The sequence below is a fragment of the Somniosus microcephalus genome, chromosome 2, assembly GCF_052327205.1.
Source record: "Somniosus microcephalus isolate GS21.2 chromosome 2, FLI_Smic_1.0, whole genome shotgun sequence".
Taxonomy (NCBI): Eukaryota; Metazoa; Chordata; class Chondrichthyes; order Squaliformes; family Somniosidae; genus Somniosus; species Somniosus microcephalus.
In genome coordinates this window covers 270684992-270707516 of record NC_140988.1, presented here as the reverse complement: position 1 = coordinate 270707516, position 22525 = coordinate 270684992, and the positions used below count along the sequence as shown (strand labels likewise).

The 22525-nt window shown below is 43.4% G+C and overlaps 1 protein-coding gene across 1 annotated transcript in view; it reads left to right on the top strand.

Annotated features, from left to right (window-relative positions):
- The window catches only part of mtrex (Mtr4 exosome RNA helicase), a 233156-nt gene that overhangs the window by 194232 nt on the left and 16399 nt on the right, over positions 1–22525 (top strand). Inside the window, exons 23-24 of the mRNA XM_085971986.1 lie at positions 524–629; positions 21830–21886. Of these exons, the coding sequence (XP_085828112.1) occupies positions 524–629; positions 21830–21886 (163 nt within the window). The remainder of the gene's footprint in view (positions 1–523; positions 630–21829; positions 21887–22525) is intronic.

Genomic DNA, 22525 nt, shown 5'->3' with positions numbered 1-22525 from the left:
CCGTGCCTCTCTACACCTCTTTCCTCCTTTAAGACACTCCTTAAAACCTACCTCTTTGACCAAGCTTTTGGTCACCTGCCCTAATTTCTCCTTTATGTGGCTAGGTGTCAAAAATGTTGTCTTTTTATACTCCTGTGCAGCACCTTAGGACGTTTTACTACATTAAAGGCGCTATATAAATACAAGTTGTTGTTGTTATACTGACTTTCTTTGACCAGCTCATGCTTATTCAAGTTATAGTACTTGTTACAATATTCTAACTACAGCCCTACCAATGATTTGTACTGTTTCAGCATTACCTCTGTTTTTGCATTCTGTACCCCTATTTATAAATCCTTGGATCTTGTATGCTTTTATAACAGCTTTATCAACTTGTTCTCCAATTTTTAGACAAGAGGAGTGCTATTAAATTCAATTTGTTATATGCAATGCAATTGAGGTGTGCAGTAATGCATGAACTATACAAGTGGCCATTTGCATTTTCTGTGATTGGTATTAACCAAATCCTTTGTTTCTCTTGTAGTGCGGATGAACTTCTTCTGACAGAAATGATGTTTAATGGGATCTTCAATGATCTGGCAGCTGAGCAGGCTACAGCTTTACTTAGCTGTTTCGTATTTCAGGAGAAGGTAAATACACTCACTGGCCCTTCTCCTTTAAGGAAAAAATGCATAGTAAAGTAATTCTCCTGATGTAATCGTCATATGGATGAAAATTTGACTCAATTTTCATTCTCCATATACAGAGACTAAAACTTGTCTTCAAATCTATGTTTCTTTGAGTTTGTTTGAGAAATGTTTTTCCACTTTTATTGCCATTGTTTCCCCTGCTCTTGAAGGAATCAGCTGGGCTGTGGTACTTTGCCCACCATAGTAGTTTCAGCAGGATATGTAACTGTGGGAGAGGGGATAAGGTAACAGTTTCGTCCAATCCTCTCCATACACAAGCACTTTACAGGGGTCAGGAGCAGGGTTCTTGGCTGATTTTTGCCTTGCTTATGTCAGAGACACTGAGGCTCCTGCTGCTGCACTGGTTAAGATCTGCAAGCTCAGCAAAGACCATGGATCTAACTTGGATCCTTCCAAGCCTGTTTGCTCGGTTCCACACTATTGAATATACTTTCCAACTCAGCCATTGGGGGTCTTGATGTATTTCTAAATTGTGGTAACATATTTTATAGGTTGACAGTTCAGAAAAGCTTTGTAATTTTGTTGCATGTCAGACACAAAATGAATACTGTCTGTTTGACATATAGGATCAGCTTAACAAACTAAAATAAATCTGTTGATTGTCAAACTTTAGAGAATAGTATAAATACATTTCTGGAAAATTTAGAAAAGTCTGACATAAATGTACTTTTCTAACTAGATTGTGTAGTATATTTTTTCCAACAAGGACAAGTGGTTGGCAGCTTGAATGTAAACTAGGAGACTGTATTTCTAGTAATGATGTGAAACTTGGGCAATGTTGAGCTGATTGTTGATTCAGTTAGTGTGACTGTTTGAATAAGCCAGTATTCTAGTTTACATCTGAGTTATGAGTATGCAGTGCAATATACCTCACCATACAGATTTGTTTTCACTATATTTGTTAACTTGCACTCAGCAACGTATCTGAATATTGATGTATATTGTAAGTCTGTCTGTTTTAAATGTCATTAATCCCACTCAATAGTTGAAAATATTTAGTTTATTTAAATTTAAAGGAAATATCTAGAAATAGTAAGAGAAGCAGTTGCTAAGTGCGTAAAGATACAACTGCCTGACGTAAAAGCCCTTCTGTCCCTGGAAATCAGTGAGGTGTGTGGGGCCAAGAACGTTCCGCATGTATGAGCTGATCGCGATATTCCAGATAAGAGGCTGAAGCCTTGAGGGATTTGTCCCGGCAAAGATACAGGGAGTATCAACAGTTCATTTCAAAGTTGAATCACGGGGCAGCTTTAGCAAATATGTATAACGCTCCCAACCTGCCCGTCTGGCATGTATCAGTTGATAGGGGTTCCAATATTGTTGTAAATGGGGTGCAGAATTTTAATTTGTCCTCTTAAACAGTTGCTTTTGGATATGTAGCACCAGCTCCTTGTCTTTGTGAGAGAAGTTATATAATTGTCAGGTGATTATGGTTTCGTGACCCCAAAGCATCCTTTAAATTAAGGTTTAATTCTGAACTGCCACCTTAAAAGAAAGCAATTCCCCCAATATTAATAATGTTCTCGGTAGTGTGGATTTGAACATTTTCACTGTGGATGTCCTGGTTAAAAATCAGCACGTTCAGAATGAAGCTAATTCTACAAAGCCTTATGTGATTTGAATTCTGCTCTATTCAACAAGAGTGATAAAGTTTGTTTTATGTAAAATATTTGAAGCATATTTTCTCTTTGGTGGATAACATTAAAAAAAGTACAAGATGAATATTATATAGACAGGTTGATAATGAAAGGAAAAAGTAGACTGAATATTTTTAATTCCATGTGGTGCAAAAGAATTGCATAGTGCAAGATTTTTCAACTATGTTGAGTTACAAAATGCTTTTCTTTACCTGTTTTATGCTGATAATCCTTTTACACTAGTTTAAGAGGAGAGTAGTTTGAAATAAACAGAAGCAAAGGACATATTAGGCCATTTTGTACCAGATGTGAAACTCTTTTAATGAAGCATAAAATGAACACAGAAGTTTGGCACCATGCCCCCATTTCAGATTGGAAGACTATCAAAGAAAAGATACTTCTAACGACTCTTTCAGCTGTTGCATTGATTAACAAAATGCTGGCCTAAACTTTGAGTCTCAAAATAGGACAATAAACTGTTGAATTAGGAAAGTTTTATGTAAATCTTTGTACGGTACATAATTTCTGTTTCCTTTTCAAAGTTCTGACCCAAAAAACAGCCTGAATTTAAGAATTTGTGTGCTGTCCATTTGTTAAGTGGTGGACCAAGTTTTCTTCGCTTTTTAAAAAAAAAAAAAAACATGTATGTGGGTCACTGTTAAACAAATGAAATTACTGATAGAAAATTATATTATTGTTTGAAATTATTCAATCTATTGTATTTGCACAAAAGTTGTCCTTTTGTAGCATCTTCTGGTTTAATTCTTTGAAAAATATATACTCATTGGAATCCAAATAATACGTTCAGTTCATTTAAGGAACATGATGAATTGGCATAAATTCTGGAGTATAGTTCTTCAATTCTGCTTTATGACCACATATGACTTGAACGGAGTGTTTTATTTGGGAATTTGGAAAGAGTGGGAATCTGGAGAAGAAGGGGAAGGAATTGCTGCTTTTTGCCGACACTACTTGTAGTGCTTTGTTTACAGGTAGATATATAATTTCAGTACCCTTAACTTAATCTAGATCAAGTAAGTAGTCAAGAAACTACACTGTAAATTAAGTTACCTAATTACAAATTTAATTAAATAAAACAAGGTCAGATAGGGATGGCAGTGCAGGTGGTGTGCTGCAACTGTAGCATGTGGGAGTTTGTGGAGAGCATTGTGATCCCAGACAACTACGTTTGCAGTAAGTGCCTGCATCTTGAGGAACTTCAGACCCAGGAGGGTGTGACTGCAACTCAGGCAGGTAACGGAACCCCAGGTGCAGTGCTGGAGGAGCCTCAGCCTTTGCCCTTGTCCAACAGGTATGAGGTTCTTGCTGCCTGTGTGGATGAGGGAAAAGCCTGCAGGATGGATGAGCAAGCTGACCATGGCACCATGGTGCAGGAGGCCATTCAAGTGCGGGGAGTGCAAGGGAATGTAGTTGTGTTCGGGGACAGTATAGTCAGGGGGATAGATACTGTTCTCTGCAGCCGCGACCAAGAGTTCCGAAGGTTGTGTTGCCAGGGTTAAAAACATCTCCTCGCAGCTGGAGAAGAACTTGGAGTGGGAGGGGGAGGATCCAGTTGTCGTTGTCCATGTAGGAACCAACGACATAGGTAGAACTAGGAATGAGATTCTGCTGAGAGAGTTTGAGGAGCTAGTATCCAAATTAAAAAGCAGCACCTCAAAGGTAATAATCTCTGGATTGTTACCTGAGCTACGTGCAAATTGGCATAGGGACAAACCGATTCGAAATTTAAATGCGTGGCTCAAAGAGTGGTGTGGGAGGAAGGGGTTTCAGTTCATGGGGCACTGGCACCAGTACTGGGGAAAGAGGGAACTGTTCCATTGGGACGGGCTCCACTTAAACCGGGTTGGGACCAGTGTCCTGGTGAACCGAATAACTAGGGCAGTAGACAGGGCCTTAAACTAATGAAGGGGGGGTGGGAGGATTCAGGAAAAAGTATATTTAAAAGCAGCAAGAGAAATGTCAAGGCTCTAGAGCAGAGTAGAGCTTTGGGTAAAAATAAGCAGAGTGGGTCAGGAAGGAACAGAGAGAGTAACAAAGGTAATAAAGCATCAGTGACTAAGGTGACATAAGGGAAAAATAGAAATAAGTCAAAGCTAAAGGCACTATATCTGAATGCGCGAAGCATTTGCAACAAAATAGATGAATTAATAGCGCAGATAGAAATTAACAGGTTTGATCTAATAGCCATAACGGAGACGTGGTTGCAAAGTGGCCAACGTTGGGAACTAAATATTCTAGGATACTTAACTTTTAGAAGAGATAGGCAAAATGGAAAAGGAGGAGGGGTAACCCTGATAAAGGATGGGATAAAGACAGTAGCGAGAAAAGATCTTGGCTCCGAAAATCAAGAAGTGGAATCCGTTTGGGTGGAGTTAAGAAACAGCAAGGGGCAGAAAAAATTGGTGGGAGTTGTTTATAGGCACCCAAATAGTAGTAGTAATGTAGGGCAGTGTATAAATCAGGAAATTAGAGACACGTGTAACAAGGGTAATACAGTAATCATGGGGGCTTTAATCGACATATAGACTGGGCAAACCAAATTTGCAGTAATAGTGTGGAGGACAAATTCATGGAATGTATGCAAGATAGTTTTCTAGATCAGTATGTTGAGGAACCAACTAGGAAACAAACTATTTTAGATCTAGTATTGTGCAATGAGAAAGGGTTAATTAATAACCTTGTAGTAAAGGGGTCTTTTGGAAAGAGTGACCATAATATGATAGAATTTTATATTGAGTTTGAAAATGATTTAGTTAAATCCGAAACTAGGGTTTTAAATCTAAACAAAGCAAACTACGTAGGTATGAGGGGCAAGCGAGTTGGCTAAGGTAGATTGGGAAACTACATTAAAAGGTGTGATAATAGACAAGCAATGGCTAGCATTTAAATACATAATTAATACATAATTTACAACAAATATACATTCCTTTAAGGCACAATAACCCCACAGTAAAAGTGGTCCAACCAGGGCTAACAAGAGAAGTTAAAGATAGTATTAGATCAAAGGAAGAGGCTTATAATGTTGCCAAAAAGAATAGTAAACCTGAGGATTAGGAGGATTTTAGAATTCAGCGAAGGAGGGCCAAGAAATTGATAGAGAGGGAAAATAGAATATGAGGGTAAACTAGCAAGAGACATAAAAACAGACTGTAAAAACTTCTATAGGTATGCAAAAGGGAAAAGATCAGCAAAAGTAAATGTGGGTCCCTTACAGGCTAAAACAGGAGAAATTATAATGGGGAATAAGGAAATGGCAGAGACATTAAATAAATACTTTGGGCTGGATTTTCATTGAGGAGGCGGGTAGGAGGCGGGACTACAACTTTCAGGGTTGTAGTCCTGCCTCCATCGAGTTGTAGCCAACCCACGCGATTTTGACTTGATTGACCTTGTTGAGCCCACCCAGCGGATTCAGCAGGCCAATTAAGGGCCACCTGGCAACAGGTGACATCACAGACTGATATTTCATCTGTCAAGACCTTTTGGCAGATGAAATATCAGCGTTTTACAGCTGTTAGAAGCTGTCAAACACTGACAATCTGTACTCCAAGTTAATTCCTTCCTCTCAGGATGATTTAGAGAGATCTCGAAACAGAAAGCTGAATGCTGCAATTTTTGACAGATCGCGGTGAGATGAGGGACTCCCGAGACCTAAAGGAAGGAAGGCTGTAAAGGTAAGTACATGTAAGTAAAACTTCTTTAAACACTCTTACCTCTGCACTCATGCACCCATCACTCACCTGAACACCGGGCATCTCGAGCCCTTCAGCCCGACGGTCCGCCTCGCTAACTTGGCATGGTTTGGAGCTGTCTGGAATCCCACACTTCAAGAATGAAAATAGGGATTAGGCTAAAAACAGCCTGTTAGCTACCTGTTAACAGGCAGTTAATTGGCACTAATCCCCTTCCCGCCTCGGGGAGGCGGGTCCCAGTGCGGGTCGGGTATCCGCCTCCTTTGAAACTGGCATGGAGGCGGGTTGGGGGGCGGGATGGGTTCGTGGCCCCCGATATCGGGATTTTAAGTCCCCACACGCCTCCAATCGCGCCTCCACAGCCCAATGAAAATCCTGCCCTTTGTGTCTGTCTTCACGAAAGAAGACGCAAAAAACTTCCTGGAAATAGTGGAGAACCAAGTGTCTAGTGAAAATGAGGAGCTGAAAGAAATTATTAGTAAAACAATAGTACTGGAGAAATTAATGTGACTGAAACCCGATAAATCCTCTGGACCTGATGGGCCTACATCCTAGGGTTTTGAAAGAGGTGGCTATAGAGATAGTGGATGTATTGGTTGTCATTTTCCAAAATTCCATAGATTCTAAAACGGTTCCAGCAGATTGGAAGGTAGCAAATGTAACCCCACTATTTAAGAAAGGAGGGAGAGAGAAAACGGGGAACTACAGACCAGTTAGCCTGACAGTAGTAGGGAAAATGCTAGAATCTATTGTTAAGGACATGGTAACCGGGCACTTGGAAAATAATAATAGGATTTATTAAAGGGAAATCGTGTTTGACTAGCAGAATAGATAAGAGGGAACCAGTGGTTGTGATGTATTTGAATTTTCAGAAGGCATTCGTTAAGGTGCCACATAGGAGGTTATTAAACAAAATTGGGGCTCATGGGATTGGTGGTAATATACTAGCATGAATTGAGGATTGGTTAACAGACAGAAAACAGAGGGTAGGAATAAATGGGTCATTTTCGGGTTGACAGGCTGAAACTACTGCAAAGATCAGTGCTTGGGCCTCAGCTATTCACAATCTACATCAATTATTTGGATGAGGGGACCAAATGCAATATATCCAAGTTTGTTGATGATACAAAGCTGAGTGGGAATGTAAGTTGTGAGGAGGATTCAAGGAGGCTTCAAGGGGATATAGACAGGCTAAGTGAGTGGGCAAGAACATGGCAAATTAAATATACAGGAAACTCTTGATTTACCGGCACCCAAACAACCGGAAATCTCGGTTAACCAGCAAAATTCAGGAGTAGATTCAGTTAAGTTTTTCTTCATATTAGTGGCCGTTTCTTGATTCTTGGCTGTGTAATCGGGGGTTTTTGCACTTGTTGCTAAGCAACAGGGACGCTTGGTCTGTGGTCGGGCTTCTTGCAGCTGTTGCTAAGCAAAAGGGAAGCCTTATTTTTGTTGCTGTGTACGGAGCTCTCGTACCTTTTAACTATAACTCTGTAATCCGGACTTTTTGATAAACCGGCACCATGCCGGTCCTGTCTGTGCCGGATAAAAAAGAGTTTCCTGTAATGTAGAGAAATGTGAAGTTACCCACTTTGGTAGGAAAAATAGAAAAGCAGAGTATTTTTTTAAATGGTGAGAGATTGGGAAATGTTGGTGTTCAGAGGGACCTGGGTGTCCGTGTACACGAATCACTGAAAGTTAACATGCAGGTACAGCAAGCAATTAGGAAAGCAAATGGTATGTTGGCCCTTATTACAAGAGGATTTGAGTAGAAGAGTAAAGATGTCTTACTGCAATTATATAGGGCCCTGGTGAGACCACACCTGGAGTATTGTGTACAGTTTTGGTCTCCTTACCTAAGGAAGGATATACTTGCCAGAGAGGGAATGCAATGAAAGTTCTCCAGATTGGTTCCTGGGATGGGGGGATTGTCCTATGAGGAGAGATTGAGTAGACTAGGCCTATATTCTCTAGAGTTTAGAAGAATGAGAGGTGATCTCATTGAAACATACAAAATTCTTACAGGACTTGACGGGGTAGATGCAGGGAGGATGTTTCCCCTGGCTGGGGAGTCTAGAAACAGGGGTCACAGTCTCTGAATAAGGGGTCGGCCATTTAGAATTGAGATGAGGAGAAATATCTTCTGTGAGGGTGGTTAATCTTTGGAATTCTCTACCTGAGAGGGCTATGGAGGCTCAGTCGTTGAGTATGTTCAAGACAGAGATTGATAGATTTTTGAATATTAAGGGAATCAAGGGATATGGGGATAGTGCAGGAAAGTGGAGATGAGGTAGAAGATCAGCCATGATCTTATTGAATGGTGGAACAGGCTCCAAGGGCCAAATGGCCTACTCCTGCTCCTATTTCTTATGTTTGTAATTCAACAAGCCAAAGATTGATCAATCAGATACACTTCTGTTTTAATGGTTTCAATGGCCTTAGCTGCCATCAGACAAAACAGATTTGTTATCGAATACCACACTTAAGAAGTAATTGATATGGCAGCGGAATGACAGTGGTGGTGGAAGGCAGGGTTTGATGCTTCGCTCCAGTGACCTCGCAATGTCAGCTGCATCAATGTGAGGGACTGCCAAAGAGAGGCCAAAGTACTTATCACAGGGAAGAATAGAAAATATTAAGGAGTTATCTGACTTGCTTCTCTTGTAACTGAATCAGAGAGACATTGGCAATTGCAGAGTTCCCTTCCATATTTTTGGCAAATTGCATGATCTGAGGAGAGTGATGGTAAGAAGAATGGCAACAAAGTCAGGGGTGTTGCCTAAAGCAAAATACTGGATACTGTTTTTCTCATTTGAGGATAGATTGGAAGATTAAAGGATGTTATGGTTGTTTGTCTAGCTTCATACATTGTGTAAACTTATACATGGATTTTCTTACTGCATTTTCAAAATTTAAACTTTTTTTAAAAGTAAGTCAGTCATACCATGTGTGCATAATTGAATTGCTTTCAGATGTGTACTGTCCATCTTGCTGGTTGCAATGCAATTTTCTGTCTCATTCCTGACTAGGAAGAAAGAAGAAAGAACTTGCATCTTTCATCACCTCAGGATGTTCCAAAGCACTTCACAGCAAATAAAGTACTTTTTGAAGTGTGTGACTGTTGGAATATGGGAAACATGGCAGCCAGTTTGCACACAGCAACGTCCCACAAAAAGCCATAAGATAAAAGACGAGATAATCTGTTGTGGTGGTGGTGTTGGTTGAGAGAAAAATGTTGGCCAGGACAACACCCCTGGGAAAACTTCCCTGCTTTTCTTTGAATAGTGACCTGGGATCTTTTACGCCCACCTGAGACGGCAGACGGAGCCTCGGTTTCAAGTCTCAGTACTGCACTGAAGTTTCAGCCTCTGCGCAGACTCGATCAGCCAACTGGCCTCCTGCTGTGCTGTACTATTCTATGATTCTAGATTATGTGCTCAGGTCTCTGGAGTGGGGCTTGAACCCACAACCTTCTGATTCAGAAGGAAGAGTGCTACCAACATAGCCACGGTTGACAGGCTGGTGTAATGAATGGTTCAGGAACTCAGCCTCTGTTAGGAATCTTAGACTAGATCTTAAATATTTTGAGTTTGACTGCTACTGTCATTGTGGGATGGCCAAATTCAAGCTCTTGGAATCGGCTCCAATCCTGTATGAGTGAATTCCCAGCTGTTTGATGATATCATGCTTGGTACAAATAACCCATGCCTCTCCCCTGGAAAAAATGTTCCCTCAAGGTGCAGAATGTAACCAGCACCTTCCCCCTGCCTCGCATCTTACAAACCGATGCTTTCTTCATAGGTTTGGGAGGGAGGGGCATTTATAAAGCAATGCACTCAAGGTGTTTGGACCGGAGAAGAGCTTCCATAACACTCGAGTAGACTTGAATTGAAGATCATGGCCTAGAAATTCAGTTGGTTGCGCCAGCCGCTAGCGCCTTGGGAGGAGTAGATGTCGGGCGCTAGGCGGGTAGCGCCCGGGCGCAGCGAGAACTGCGCCTCGCCCCAACTTCACTAGAGATTTAGCGCCGGCGCAAAGTCTTTGCGCGCGCTCAGCTGCGCGCGCAGATCATGACGTCATTTCCTCGTGCAACGCCCTTTGTGCGCCCCCAACCGGAACTTCAGTGGCAACGCCCCATTGTGCGCCTGGCGCCCCTAGCGACTGTTAAGTGGAACGGTGCTCAGCCGATGCGGGGCGCGGGGGGCGCAAATTAAAGGGCACTCCTCCTGCAATATAAAAGGCTGCCATTTCGCAGCACTCCCTCTTGCGAAACGGATCTTTGGAGAGAGACCAAGGTAGATAGCTTTCTGCTTTGGCCCAACACTCGGACAGGTACTTCTGGCTTCAGGCCACAGATTTCCACTAGTCTTTGCCTTCATTGACATCTCATTGTTTGCCAGCATATTATGGGGGCTGCAATGGGTGTCAACACAGGCTTTCTCAATTACATCCAAAGGGCTCACAGACGCCGTGAGAGAGTGGCAGCCCTGGCTAGACGGAGAGGGGGCAACAGGCGTCAGCAAAGGAGGCCTTACCCACCCAGGGTATACCGCCAGCAGTTCTCCTATCTCAACATGTCTGAGGAGCAGTGTGTTCGGAGGCTGCGATTCAGAAGGGAAGTCATCACAGAGATCTGCCAGCTGCTTGGCGGTGATCTGCAGCCACAGCTGAGGAGCAGGACATCTCTGTCGGTGGCAGTGAAGGTGACGGTGGCTCTCAACTTCTATGCCACCGGCTCCTTCCAAGCCGCTACTGGGGACATTGCCAACATCTCCCAGTTCGCCGTGCATTGCTGCATCCGCCAGGTGACCAATGCCCTTTTCCAAAGGAGACGTCAGTTCATCTCCTTCTCCATGGCCCTTGACAAGCAGAAACAGCGTGCAATGGGCTTTGCAGCATTCGCGGGCTTCCCCATGGTGCAGGGCGCCATTGACTGCACGCATGTGGCTTTGCGGGCACCTCTGGAGAATGCTGAGGATTACTGCAACCGGAAGGGCTACCATTCGCTGAACGTACAGCTGGCGTGTGACCACAGGCAGCTCATCCTAGCTGTCAATGCCCGCTTTCCAGGCAATAGCCACGATGCCTTCATCCTGCGACAGACTTCTGTGGCAGACATGTTCCAGGCCCAGCCTCACCCACGCGGATGGCTTATCGGGGACAAAGGCTATCCTTTGTGTACCTGGCTGATGACCCCGCTCCGTGTGCCCAGCACCCCTGCTGAAGAGAGATACAACGAGAGCCATCAAGCGACCAGGAACATCATCGAACAAACAATCGGTGTGCTGAAGCAATGGTTCCGCTGTCTGGATCGTTCTGGTGGAGCCCTACAGTATTTGCCGGAGCGAGTCTCCCATTTCGTGGTCGTTTGCTGCATGCTGCACAACCTGGCTATCCGCAGGACTCAGCCACTGCCACCACAGATTGGAGGACCACCTGAGGAGGAGGAGGAGGACCAGCACAGGAGGGAGGCACAAAGTGCAAGGGCCGCCCGTCGCCGGCTTATTGAACGTCGGTTCTAGGCCCCCTCTCAGGGACTGGCTTGTGCCAATGTCAGCAGATGAATGTAGCCGCTCCACAAGCCCTCAGCCGAGCAGGGCAACCAGGACTTAACCAAAAAACCATGCACACTGCAATTTAACAACAATAATTTATTGAAAACCTCTGCCCTTCCCACATTACATGCTCATGTGGAGAAGCCCCCTCCAAAAACACAAAACTACCAGTCTCGGCCTTACAAAAAGAAATAAAGACACCAGTCTCGGCCTTACATAAAGAAATAAAGACACCAGTCTCGGCCTTACATAAAGAAATAAAGACACCAGTCTCGGCCTTACATAAAGAAATAAAGACACCAGTCTCGGCCTTACACAAAAACAACTGCACCAGTGTCGGCCTTACAACAAGCACCAGGCATTTGTGCATACCTCTACTTTTTGCCCTGCGAGGGCGATGCCTTGCGCATCCTTGCCTGGCCCCTGCCCGCCCTGCTGCTCCTCAATGCGAGCCCAGTGGCTGCAGCAAGGCTGGGGGAAGGCTGCTGAGGGGCAGATGGCGAGACGGCAGATGCCCTTGGGGGTCGGCCTGCACCAGCTCTGGCCTTGGAGTGGCCGGCTGCTGACTGCTCCAACTCTGGCTGGGCGGCAGCAGTCTGTCCAGCAGCTCGTGGCAGCTGCAATGGCGGAGTGGCAGTGTCGGCTGCAGGAATGGTGGCAACCTGGCAGATCGCAGGTGCTCGCTGGTCGCCTGAGACACTGGCACTCGCACGGGCCAGCACTGCAGCATGCGCAGCAAACAGCTGAAGGACAGACTGCTGGGCTGCTGCTGCGCGGCGAGTGCCCTTGCGATGCCTGGCTGATCCAGCGAGGGTGGCAGCAGTTAGTGCCCGTGTGGCCCTGGTCTGTGTCCGCATGACACCAGCCAGTGAATGGACAGCACGACTGAGCACTTGGCTAGAAGCCGACTGTGCTGCCGTGAAGTCCTGCAGACTCCTGGCCTGTGCTGCACTGAATTGTTGCAGACTCCTGGCCTGTGCTGCCCCGAATTCCTGCACACTCCTTGCCAGTGACTCTCTGGAGTCAGGCATCCTTGCCACTGCAGCCATGAGCTCAGTGTGCCTGCGCTCAGCCTGGACGGCCATTTCCTCTAGGAGGCGCACCTCCTCTGCGCTGACCGTCGCAGGACTGGAGGCCGCACTCACCCTCTGGGGAGAAGTCCGCCGAGCTTCCCCACCCCTCCCGCGTTGCTGCAGACCGCTGGGCCCCGGAGCTTCACTCTCCTCCGACCCTTCCCCCCGGCTCCCCTCCGGGGAAGACGTGTCCCCTACATCGCCATGGGCTGGCGCGGCTGAGGGTGGCACTGATGGGCCGGCTTCCTCTTCCTCCTCCTCGTCTTCCAAAGGGCTGACAGTGGCAGCTTGAGGGCCCGCCTCCTCACCTGGCGATTCACCATCTGAAAGCAGGAAGGCACAAGAGTAGCTTTAGAGTGAGGACAGGGCGGCAGCGAGGGAGGCATGAGTGGTGCCATTCACCGCATTGGTCGGACAGTGGCAAAGGATGCTGATCTGATGCGCAAGTGGAACGAGAGAGGTCCAAAAGGTGATGCCCTTACCATTGGTGCCCAGAACAGGGTCGGCATCTCCACTGGCGACGGGGCCAATCAGCCGGCCTCCCATAATGCGCTCCACACGCTGGTCGAGGTCGGAGAGCTCTTTGAGGTCAGGACAGCTTCCGCCGGTGTCAGTTCGGTTGCGCTGGTTGTGCGCAACCTTGGCCTGCAAGAGAAAGGACGGCCTCAGTACAGTGTGTAGCCCTGATCTTGTCTGCAATGCCTCCCATGGTCGAATAGCTTGGACAGTGTGTAGCCCTGATCTTGTCTGCAATGCCTCCCATGGTCGAATAGCTTGGACAGTGTGTAAAGTGCTGAATGTGCAATTGATTTTCATGCCAGTCCCATAGCTGCTGGATGAGGGCTGGCCATTAGGGCTTTCAGGTCCCTTTGCCCATAATGTGAGGTGCACATGCAGGGATGAGTAGGACACTGGAAAGGGTACTCACCCTGACAACCCGAGTGAGGTCGTTGAACTTCTTCCGGCATTGCACAGGAGTCCTGGCAACCACGCTGTTGGAAGAGACCCTGTTGGACACCTCCCTCCAGGCTTTCCGGTAGGCGCTGGGCAGCGGCCTCTTGCCACCCTCTGGGAACAGAACATGGCGCCTGCACTCCACTCCGCCAACCAGCACCCTCAGGTCACCGTCGCTGAAGCGCTGCGCTCTCTCCCCGGCCTTCTCCATAGTCCTGGGCGTTGTACAGGTGAAGCTGAAGTGGTCAGGCCTAGGTTGAGGGCTGCAGTGTGCAGGGTGTGGCAGGCAAACAAATCCACCCTCCCCCTTTAAGAGATGACCGGTGCCAGAGTGTCTGCCGTCAATCAAGAACTCGCCGCACCTGCGCTGCGCCCGGCCTCGGGGGTATCGCTCAGCACCGCCGGCTTAGCGCCTAAAGATAGTCGTGCATCGCCTGTTTTAGCGCAGCAGCAACCTCTTGGGGCGATGCGACTGAATATTGGCGAAGGGGGCACGACTTTGCGCCGGGCGCAAAATTTAGCGGCCGCCCGACTTTACCGCCCCAAAAGTGGCTATACTGAATTTCTAGGCCCATATGTCTTGTATTTCTACGGTATAGTCTACAATCAATCTGTCTTTATATAGATGCACAACACCACAAGATTCTGACTAAAAGTCGTCGACCTGAAATGTTAACTCTCTCTCTCGCTCCACAGATGCTGCCTGACCTGCTGAGTTTTTCCAGCATTTCTGTTTAGTTCAGATTTCCAGCATCCACAGTATTTTGCTTTTGTATTCTTGGATCAGTTTTTGGTCTAGCCTGCATTGACAGCATAGTTACCTACTTCCAGAATCGACAATAGTACTCCCTCCCTAATGTTTCTACATTAAAGTCATAGATTTTTCTTTCTATTTGCATTAATTGAGAATAGACTGTGTTGTAGATGAGTGCTTTCCAAGTTTTGTTCAATGCACAAGGATTACTGAAACCTAACACTCAGCAACTTGAAGCTCTTTTATTAATTTATCTTCATCCCAACATATTTTGAAACTATAGGCAGAGGACGCTGTAATGATTCTGATTACCCGTTATTGCCAAGTAAATCAAATGCCTTGAATGAACAAATGGATGACATTGAGCGAATTCCACTGTGCAATTTTGCAGCCCAACTTGGCATCTTTTGCTAAAAAAATGTCCATCTGACTGGCTATTAAGTGGTTGTAAATCTTGGCGAATAGTATTACAAAAGCAAAATACTGCGGATGCTGGAAATTTGTAATAAAAACAGAAAATGGTGGAAATACTCAGCAGATCAGGCAGCACCTGTGGAACGAGAAACGTAGTTAACGTTTCAAGTCGGTGACCTTTCATCAGAACTGGAAAAGTTAGAGATGTAATAGTTTTTAAGCAAGTACAGAGGCAGGGAGGGGCAGAAAGAACAAAAGGGGGAAGATCTGTGATAGGGTGGAAGGCAGGAGTGATTATTAAGTGACAAAAGGGATGATGGTGCAAGGCAAAAGGGGGTGTTGGTGCAAGGCAAAAGGGGGTGTTGGTGCAAGGCAAAAGGGGGTGTTGGTGCAAGGCAAAAGGGGGTGTTAATGGGACAAGTAAAGAAACAAAAGATGGGTCGTGAGGAGCTGTAAATGGCAATCAGAATCATTACCAGCGCCTACTATCCGAAGAAAATGGGAGCAGTGGTTATGACCTGAAATTGTTGAACTCTATGTTGAGTCCGGAAGGTTGGTATGTTCATGTGACAGCCTCAGTCGTCTTCCACCTCCCATTGCTGGATGTTTATTTCGGGGCTATCATCTTGTCTGCCTATGTATTTGATGAAAGAGGCCCAAAAGGATCGACATAAAAGACAGTCACCAGATCTGAATTTGATGCATCACAACTGCTGTATTCTTGTGATTTCTGCTATGGAAAGCAGCCTTGCTGGTGTTCTTTATTTTAGCTGGGAAATTTAATTAACTGCAGGTATCAGTGGTTGATAGACCCAACCTTATCTGACAGGATAGGTTGGTCCATAGGTTTAATTCTAAGTCGCTCCTAAAATCTGTGGAGTAATTCTGTCGTAAGAATTGTCTCCATATATCATTATTGTGCAGTTTCCTTTGATTCACCCTGATAGAAGATGAGGCCAAAGCTGGTGCTTTAGCAACTTTGACTTTTCTAAATTGAGCTAGTTCATACTGATCGAGTTCCGGTTGCCTGTCACTTGAATTCTCTGCTCCACTCCAACTCTGACCTCTCTGTCCTCTGCCTCCTACACTGTTCCAGTGAAGCTCAACCACTTTACAGCCTTCTGGACTCAACATTGAGTTCAACTATTTCAGATCATAACCTCTGCCCCCATTTATTTTGGACAGCAGCTGTTGATGATTCTACTATTCCCATTTACACCTCTTCTAGATCCATCTTTTGTTTTTTCATTTGTCCCATTACCATCTCCTTTACTGTAAAAGCTTTTATAAATATGTGAAGAGAAAAAGATTGGTGAAATCAAGCGTAGGTCCCTTGCAGTCAGAATCAGGGGAATTTATAATGGGGAACAAAGAAATGGCAGACCAATTAAATACATACTTTTGGTTCTGTCTTCACAAAGGAGGACACAAATAACCTCCCAGAGATGTCGGGGGAACATAGGGTCTAATAAAAGGGAGGAACTGATAGAAATCGGTATTTGTAGGGAAATGGTGTTGGAGAAATTGACGGGATTGAAGGCCGATAATTCCCCAGGGCCTGATAATCTACATCCTAGGGGACTTAAGGAAGTGGCCCTAGAAATAGTAGATGCATTGCTGGTCATCTTCCAAAATTCGATAGACTCTGGAACAGTACCCATGGATTGACGGGTAGCTAATGTTACCCCACTGTTCAAAAAAGGTGGTAAAGAGAAAACGGGGAATTACAGACCGGTAAGCCTGACATCGGTAGTGGGAAAAATGCTAGAGTCTATTATAAAAGATGTAATAGCAGAGCACTTGGAATACAGTGACCGGATCAGACAAAGTCAACATGGATTTACAAAAGGTAAATCGTGCTTGACTAATCTACTGGAATTTTTTGAGGATGTAACTGGTAAAATAGATAAGGGAGAACCAGTGGATGTGGTGTATTTGGACTTTCAAAAGGCTTTCGATAAGGTCCCACATAAAAGATTAGCGTGTAAAGTTAAGGCACATGGGATTGGGGGCAAGGTATTGACTTGGATAGAGAACTGGTTGGCAGACAGAAAGCAAAGAGTTGGAATAAACAGCTCTTTTTCCGAGTGGCAGGCAGTGACTAGTGGGGTACCGCAGGGCTCAGTCCTTGGACCCCAGCTATTCACAATATATATTAATGATCTAGACAAGGGAACTAGATGTAATATCTCCAAGTTTGCAGATGACACAAAGCTGGGTGGGCGTATGTGCTGTGAGGAGGATGCAGAGAAACTCCAGTATGATTTGGACAGGTTGGATAATTGGGCAGAAGCATGGCAGATGCAATATAACGTGGATAAATGCGAGGTTATCCACTTTGGTGTCAAAAACAAGAAGGCAGATTATTATCTGAATGGCAATAGATTGGGAGAAGGGGAAGTGCAACGAGACCTGGGCGTCCTTGTGCACCAGTCGCTGAAGGTAAGCATGCAGGTGCAGCAGGCAGTTAAGAAGGCAAATGGTATTTTGGCCTTCGTAGCGAGAGGGTTTGAGTACAGGAACAAGGATGTCTTGCTGCAGTTGTACAGGGCCTTGGTGAGACCACACCTTGAGTATTGTGTGCAGTTTTGGTCGCCTTATCTGAGGAAGGATGTTCTTGCCATGGAAGGAGTGCAGCGAAGATTCACCAGGCCGATACCTGGGATGGCAGGAACGACGTATGAAGAGAGATTGGGTCGATTGGGCTTGTACTTGCTGGAGTTTAGAAGAATGAGAGGGGATCTCATTGAAACTTATAAAATTCTAACAGGACTAGACAGACTAGATGCAGGAAGGATGTTCCCGATGGTCGGGGAGTCCAGAACCAGGGGTCACAGTCTAAGGATAAGGGGTAAGCCATTGAGGACAGAGATGAGGAGGAATTTCTTCACCCAGAGAGTGGTGAACCTGTGGAATTCTCTTCCACAGAAGGCAGTAGAGGCCAATTCATTAAATATATTCAAGAAGGAGTTGGATATATTTCTTAAGGCTAAAGGGATATGGGGAGAAATCAGGGACAGGGTACTGAATTTGGATGATCAGCCATGATCGCATTGAATGGCGGAGCAGGCTCGAGGGGCCGAATGGCCTACTCCTGCTCCTATCTTCTATGTTTCTATGTTTACCTTGTACAACCATACCTATTGTCATTTAATCTCTCCTGCCTTCCACCTTATCACAGACCTTCTCTTTTGTTCTTTCCTCCCTTCCCCCCTTTCTCTGCCTCTGAGCTTAAAACCTGTCATATTAACTTTTTCCAGTTCTGACGAAAGGTCATCGACCTGAAATGTTAACTGTTTCTGTCTCCACAGATGCTGTCTGACCTGCTGAGTATTTCCAGCATTTTCTGTTTTTATTTCATACTGATCTTGGTTAGTTTCAGTCACCATCAAGTGTAGTACTGAACTATATAGATTACAAGGTTATAGGCTTGATTCCCAGTATATGGTGATTTATTTGATAACATTTGTGCTGTCAGCATTCCAGAACCAGGGAGAGGAAAAATCTAGCTTCCATATACCTAACTACTGATTACTTCTAGGAAAGTGTATATATGAGAATTGGTTGAGCACAGGTCAGGCTCAGCCATGACGGCCTACATTTTTCAAGTAGTCTGCTTTTGCGCACTGCGCAGACTTGCACGTGAAAAATGACCACTCAGGCAATTCGTAGGAATGCTGGCAGGTGGAGACCCATACCCCAGCTGAAAGCAAAGGAGAAAATTCAAAGAAAAACTGTTTCATGGAACTTTTAGTTTCAATGACTAGTATTATATACTAATTTTTAACAACTTTGCCATTGATTTTCACATTAAGGCAGATTATTATACCTAGAAAGTTATATTTTATGGCTTAAGTGTTCTCTTTAGTTTGGCTGGTTTTACAGACAGAAATCCCTTTATAGTTTCAGGTTTCAGCTGTGCAGAAAATCCTAAGGCGTTAAATTTTCAACTTGTTTTCTTACATGTACTGCTGGACAACTTCATACTATTACACTTTTTTTCTTTCATTAATCAAATGAATAAATTCTGTCTGAAAGGATTTTTCTCTGTATGAGTTCAGTTGTGCTTTTGTGTTCTTTAACACCTTTTGATTACATTTTATTAGTGATTTACTTTCCAGTCTGCAAAACTGTACAAACTAAAGTGCTCAACAGTCTTAATGCAACTTCCCCATACCTGCTTGGTTTGGGGTTTCTGCCATCTGTCTTATATTGAACATTATTAATGGTTTGTATTCCCAACTACCAAATTTTATAAAATACTGACATTAATGTCCTAAATAGCATGACAATAAATGCAAATTGAGTTCTAATTGTGATGGCTTTATAAATTCTATACCGATGTCATATTTCCCTTTTCTTGCCATTTTTTTCTGTAATTTCATTTCAGATTCTTGTCAGATTTGACCATCTTTTTCCTCATGAGTAATTTTCTGTGTCTCAAACACTAATACACTTTTCACACTTGAGATCACCGGTTTCTGTTAGTTAAGTTGGCACTATACAGAGAAGCTGGAGTATATAGTTTGCCTCATCAGATTGCATCTCTCAAGATAGTGGAGTACCCACTATAGATATGATGTAGCTTAGAAAGTAATTTTTAGTATTTGAGGTCATGAAATTTGGGGGACTTGGCAGACTGTTTTGCAGTACTGCTAAGTTCTGTTTACTTAAATTATAGCATGCCGCCTGGAATATTCCTTTAACAATTCTTATATTGTGCTCTAGCCAGTTAATAAGTACAAAATAGTTTTCTGAAACTCAGAATGCAGAGCAATTGAGTTAAATCATAATTTCTCCTTTTCGGTAGCTTTATATGATTCCATTAACTTCATAAGACGAGTACATAGAAATTAGCTAGCTGTCAATACTGACTAATTTAGTAATAAACTTTAGTGAAGTTTTCAAAAACTTTAATTTTGTCTTTTTGTAGTGATAGTTTTAGAACTTATGCATTCTTAATGTGATCGTAAGTGCTTCAAAAGAGGAAAGTTATGTCAAAAATACTGCTATTGTATAGCAACTTCTTGTGATTTAAAAAATTACATAGAAAAATAAAACCATTTAAACAGCGCTGGATATAGGTAAGATTCCTAATTATTTAGAGGATACAGCAACAGCAACTTTTAATGTAGTTTTGCGAAAGTGGAGCACGTTACCCCTAGTTGTAGAAGCACTTGGGGGGTGGGGATGTGGTGACTGGTGAAAGAGGTAAGTTTTGATTAGATTATTGAAGATGGGTAGAGAAGTAACAAGATAGTGGGGTTTAGAGTGTGTAGGGGTCAGATGATTGAAGGATCTGCTACCAGTAATGAAAGTGGGAAAGGGAAGCAAAGTAGGCCAGAGTCAGTGTGGGTTAAGATGTGTGTGGTAGTTTTGGACAAGATGGATGACATATGGTGGAGCATGGCAGGCCAACGTATCAGATATTGGGAATTATACTACATTCCCAATTTAAACCTTGATGCCACAAATAGAGCTAAGCGGTAGTTGGATACAGTATATAGAATCATAGAAATGTAATCACAGAAGTGAACTATTTGGCAATTATGCTTGGAACAAAATATTGCTGGTTAAGATTAATTTAAGAATGAAGCTACAACTGACATGTCTATCGGTGGAAGATGAGCACAGGAGAGGAACTTGTTTTGTTTCCTTCAGTAAAGCTCTAACAATGCAATGTTGGATTACTTTTCTTACCCACTGAGGGGGGGGAAAGCTGCTTGTATTTGTAAAAAGAAAGGTATGATAGATAGTAAACTTCAAATACAGTAAAACCTGTACAAACAGACACCCCAAAAATTGGACACCTGCAAAATAAAAACACTTATTGACAGTCGCAATTCATGGATTTGTATTGGCACAAATGGTGACATTTCAGAGTCTCTTAATGTTTTATGGTATAGTTTTATGACATTTTTTGTTTATGTTTTGAATTGTGATAAATGTGTGGTGGTTTCACCAGCAATGTACAGATGTGCACAGAGTTAATGCAGAAGGATCACATTTCCTGAAACACATCCAATTTTTCATTCATTGGTGAATCTTTGCAACCTGCAGCATCAGTCAACTCTGGCCAACAGCCAGTTATCATGTAAACACATCCTATGTCATGAGACTTTTGATGGGGCACAAATATTTTCATCAGCATAACATATTGTAAAGAAATGGTCCTAGGCACCATTTTAAAAAAAAGCTGTGGTTGTTGGGATTGTTGGTGAGCATTTCTTCAGTGGAATAGTTTCTGCTTTCCTCTCACGTAAATTATATCTTTATTTTTTCAATGGTGCTTTCTTTTATAATGAAAACTGGAACTGAACTATCAACTGGAAGGGCATCATCTGTTCAGAATTATGTTTTGCTTGAAAGGATGAAGCATTGCACTGAATTGAGAGAACTGCTGAAGCCCTGACACTTAATCTTGTTTCATATTCTAGTGCCAAACCACTTTGATAATTTGGTCAGAAAAAGGAGTGTTGACACATTTGGGAAACTGAGGACAGCTTTCAGAAAAATGAAGGCATAGTTTACACAACAGACACAGAAATGAAAATAAATCACTGAAGACATGTAACTTGTTTGTTTCTTTTTGGTTTTAAGTGATTCCTGAAATAATCTAAAGCAATCGTACAAAACTATAATCCTGATCCAAAGCAGCTCACAGGCTTTGGCATCCCAGCTACATAGCCTGACATCTATTTGCATTTACATTTTCTACTTCACTGGTTTTTCTTGTCATCTTTTGCCGGCCCGAAGTTTTGGAAAGGTCTGTTCTCAGTGCTGTTCCTTCATTCGTGGATAAAATCCTCAATCTGAACACCAAGATCTGTTTATATCAGCAGCTTGAGCTGTATACAAATATTTATTTTAAACTTTGTATGTGGCTCATAGGGCTCTGTAGTATGCACCTAAGTGACCCACTAAGACGAAAAATTGGGAGAGTCCCAGTGCAGTGTGCCACTAAATCTCTGAATCATCTATTAAGTGCACAGTAACTATTGTGTAATACAGTAATTGAATGTGTGTGTTCTAATTTATAGGCAAATGAAATGCCCAAACTGACAGAACAACTAGCAGGCCCATTACGACAGATGCAGGTAAGGTATTTCTTCGTGGTTAGCTGTTACTGAAACTACTCTTCTGTTTAGCTAGATTTATTCAAATACTTCTAGATACAGTTCATATTCCTGTACTGCCAAATCATTAATAACTACTCGTTTTTATTAATTATATTTCCACTTAAAACAACTAATTGGCCATAGTTTGGTAGGTATTTTTCTGCTACTATATTATGGCCTATATGGAAATATGTCATTGAACCGAAGCAATAAGTTTTGATCAAGTTTTCTTCAATGTCAGACTAATGGCATTAATATCTATTTCTACAGCTGATCTTTTTCTCTTCCTCCTCCATGGCTCTTTTTTGTGCACATAATCCCCCCCAAAAAAACTTTTGTAACTAGTTTATAATGTGTTTGAAAATGGCTGTAATTTTCTGTAGAAAAGTTTTTTGAATGTAAAGTGCACAAAAATCAAAACATTAAATTACTGTACTGGAGTCCCTTGGAAATGCTGTGGATAAAATAATTTGCCTCAAATAAGTCCCAACAGTGGAAATGTGTTTGCCCAATACTTTGAAATAAGTTTTTAAAATCTGTTTCTGGGATGTCTACAATGCTGACAAGGCTGCATTTATCGCCAATCCCGAGTTGCCCTGAGAAGGCGAATGGTGTTTC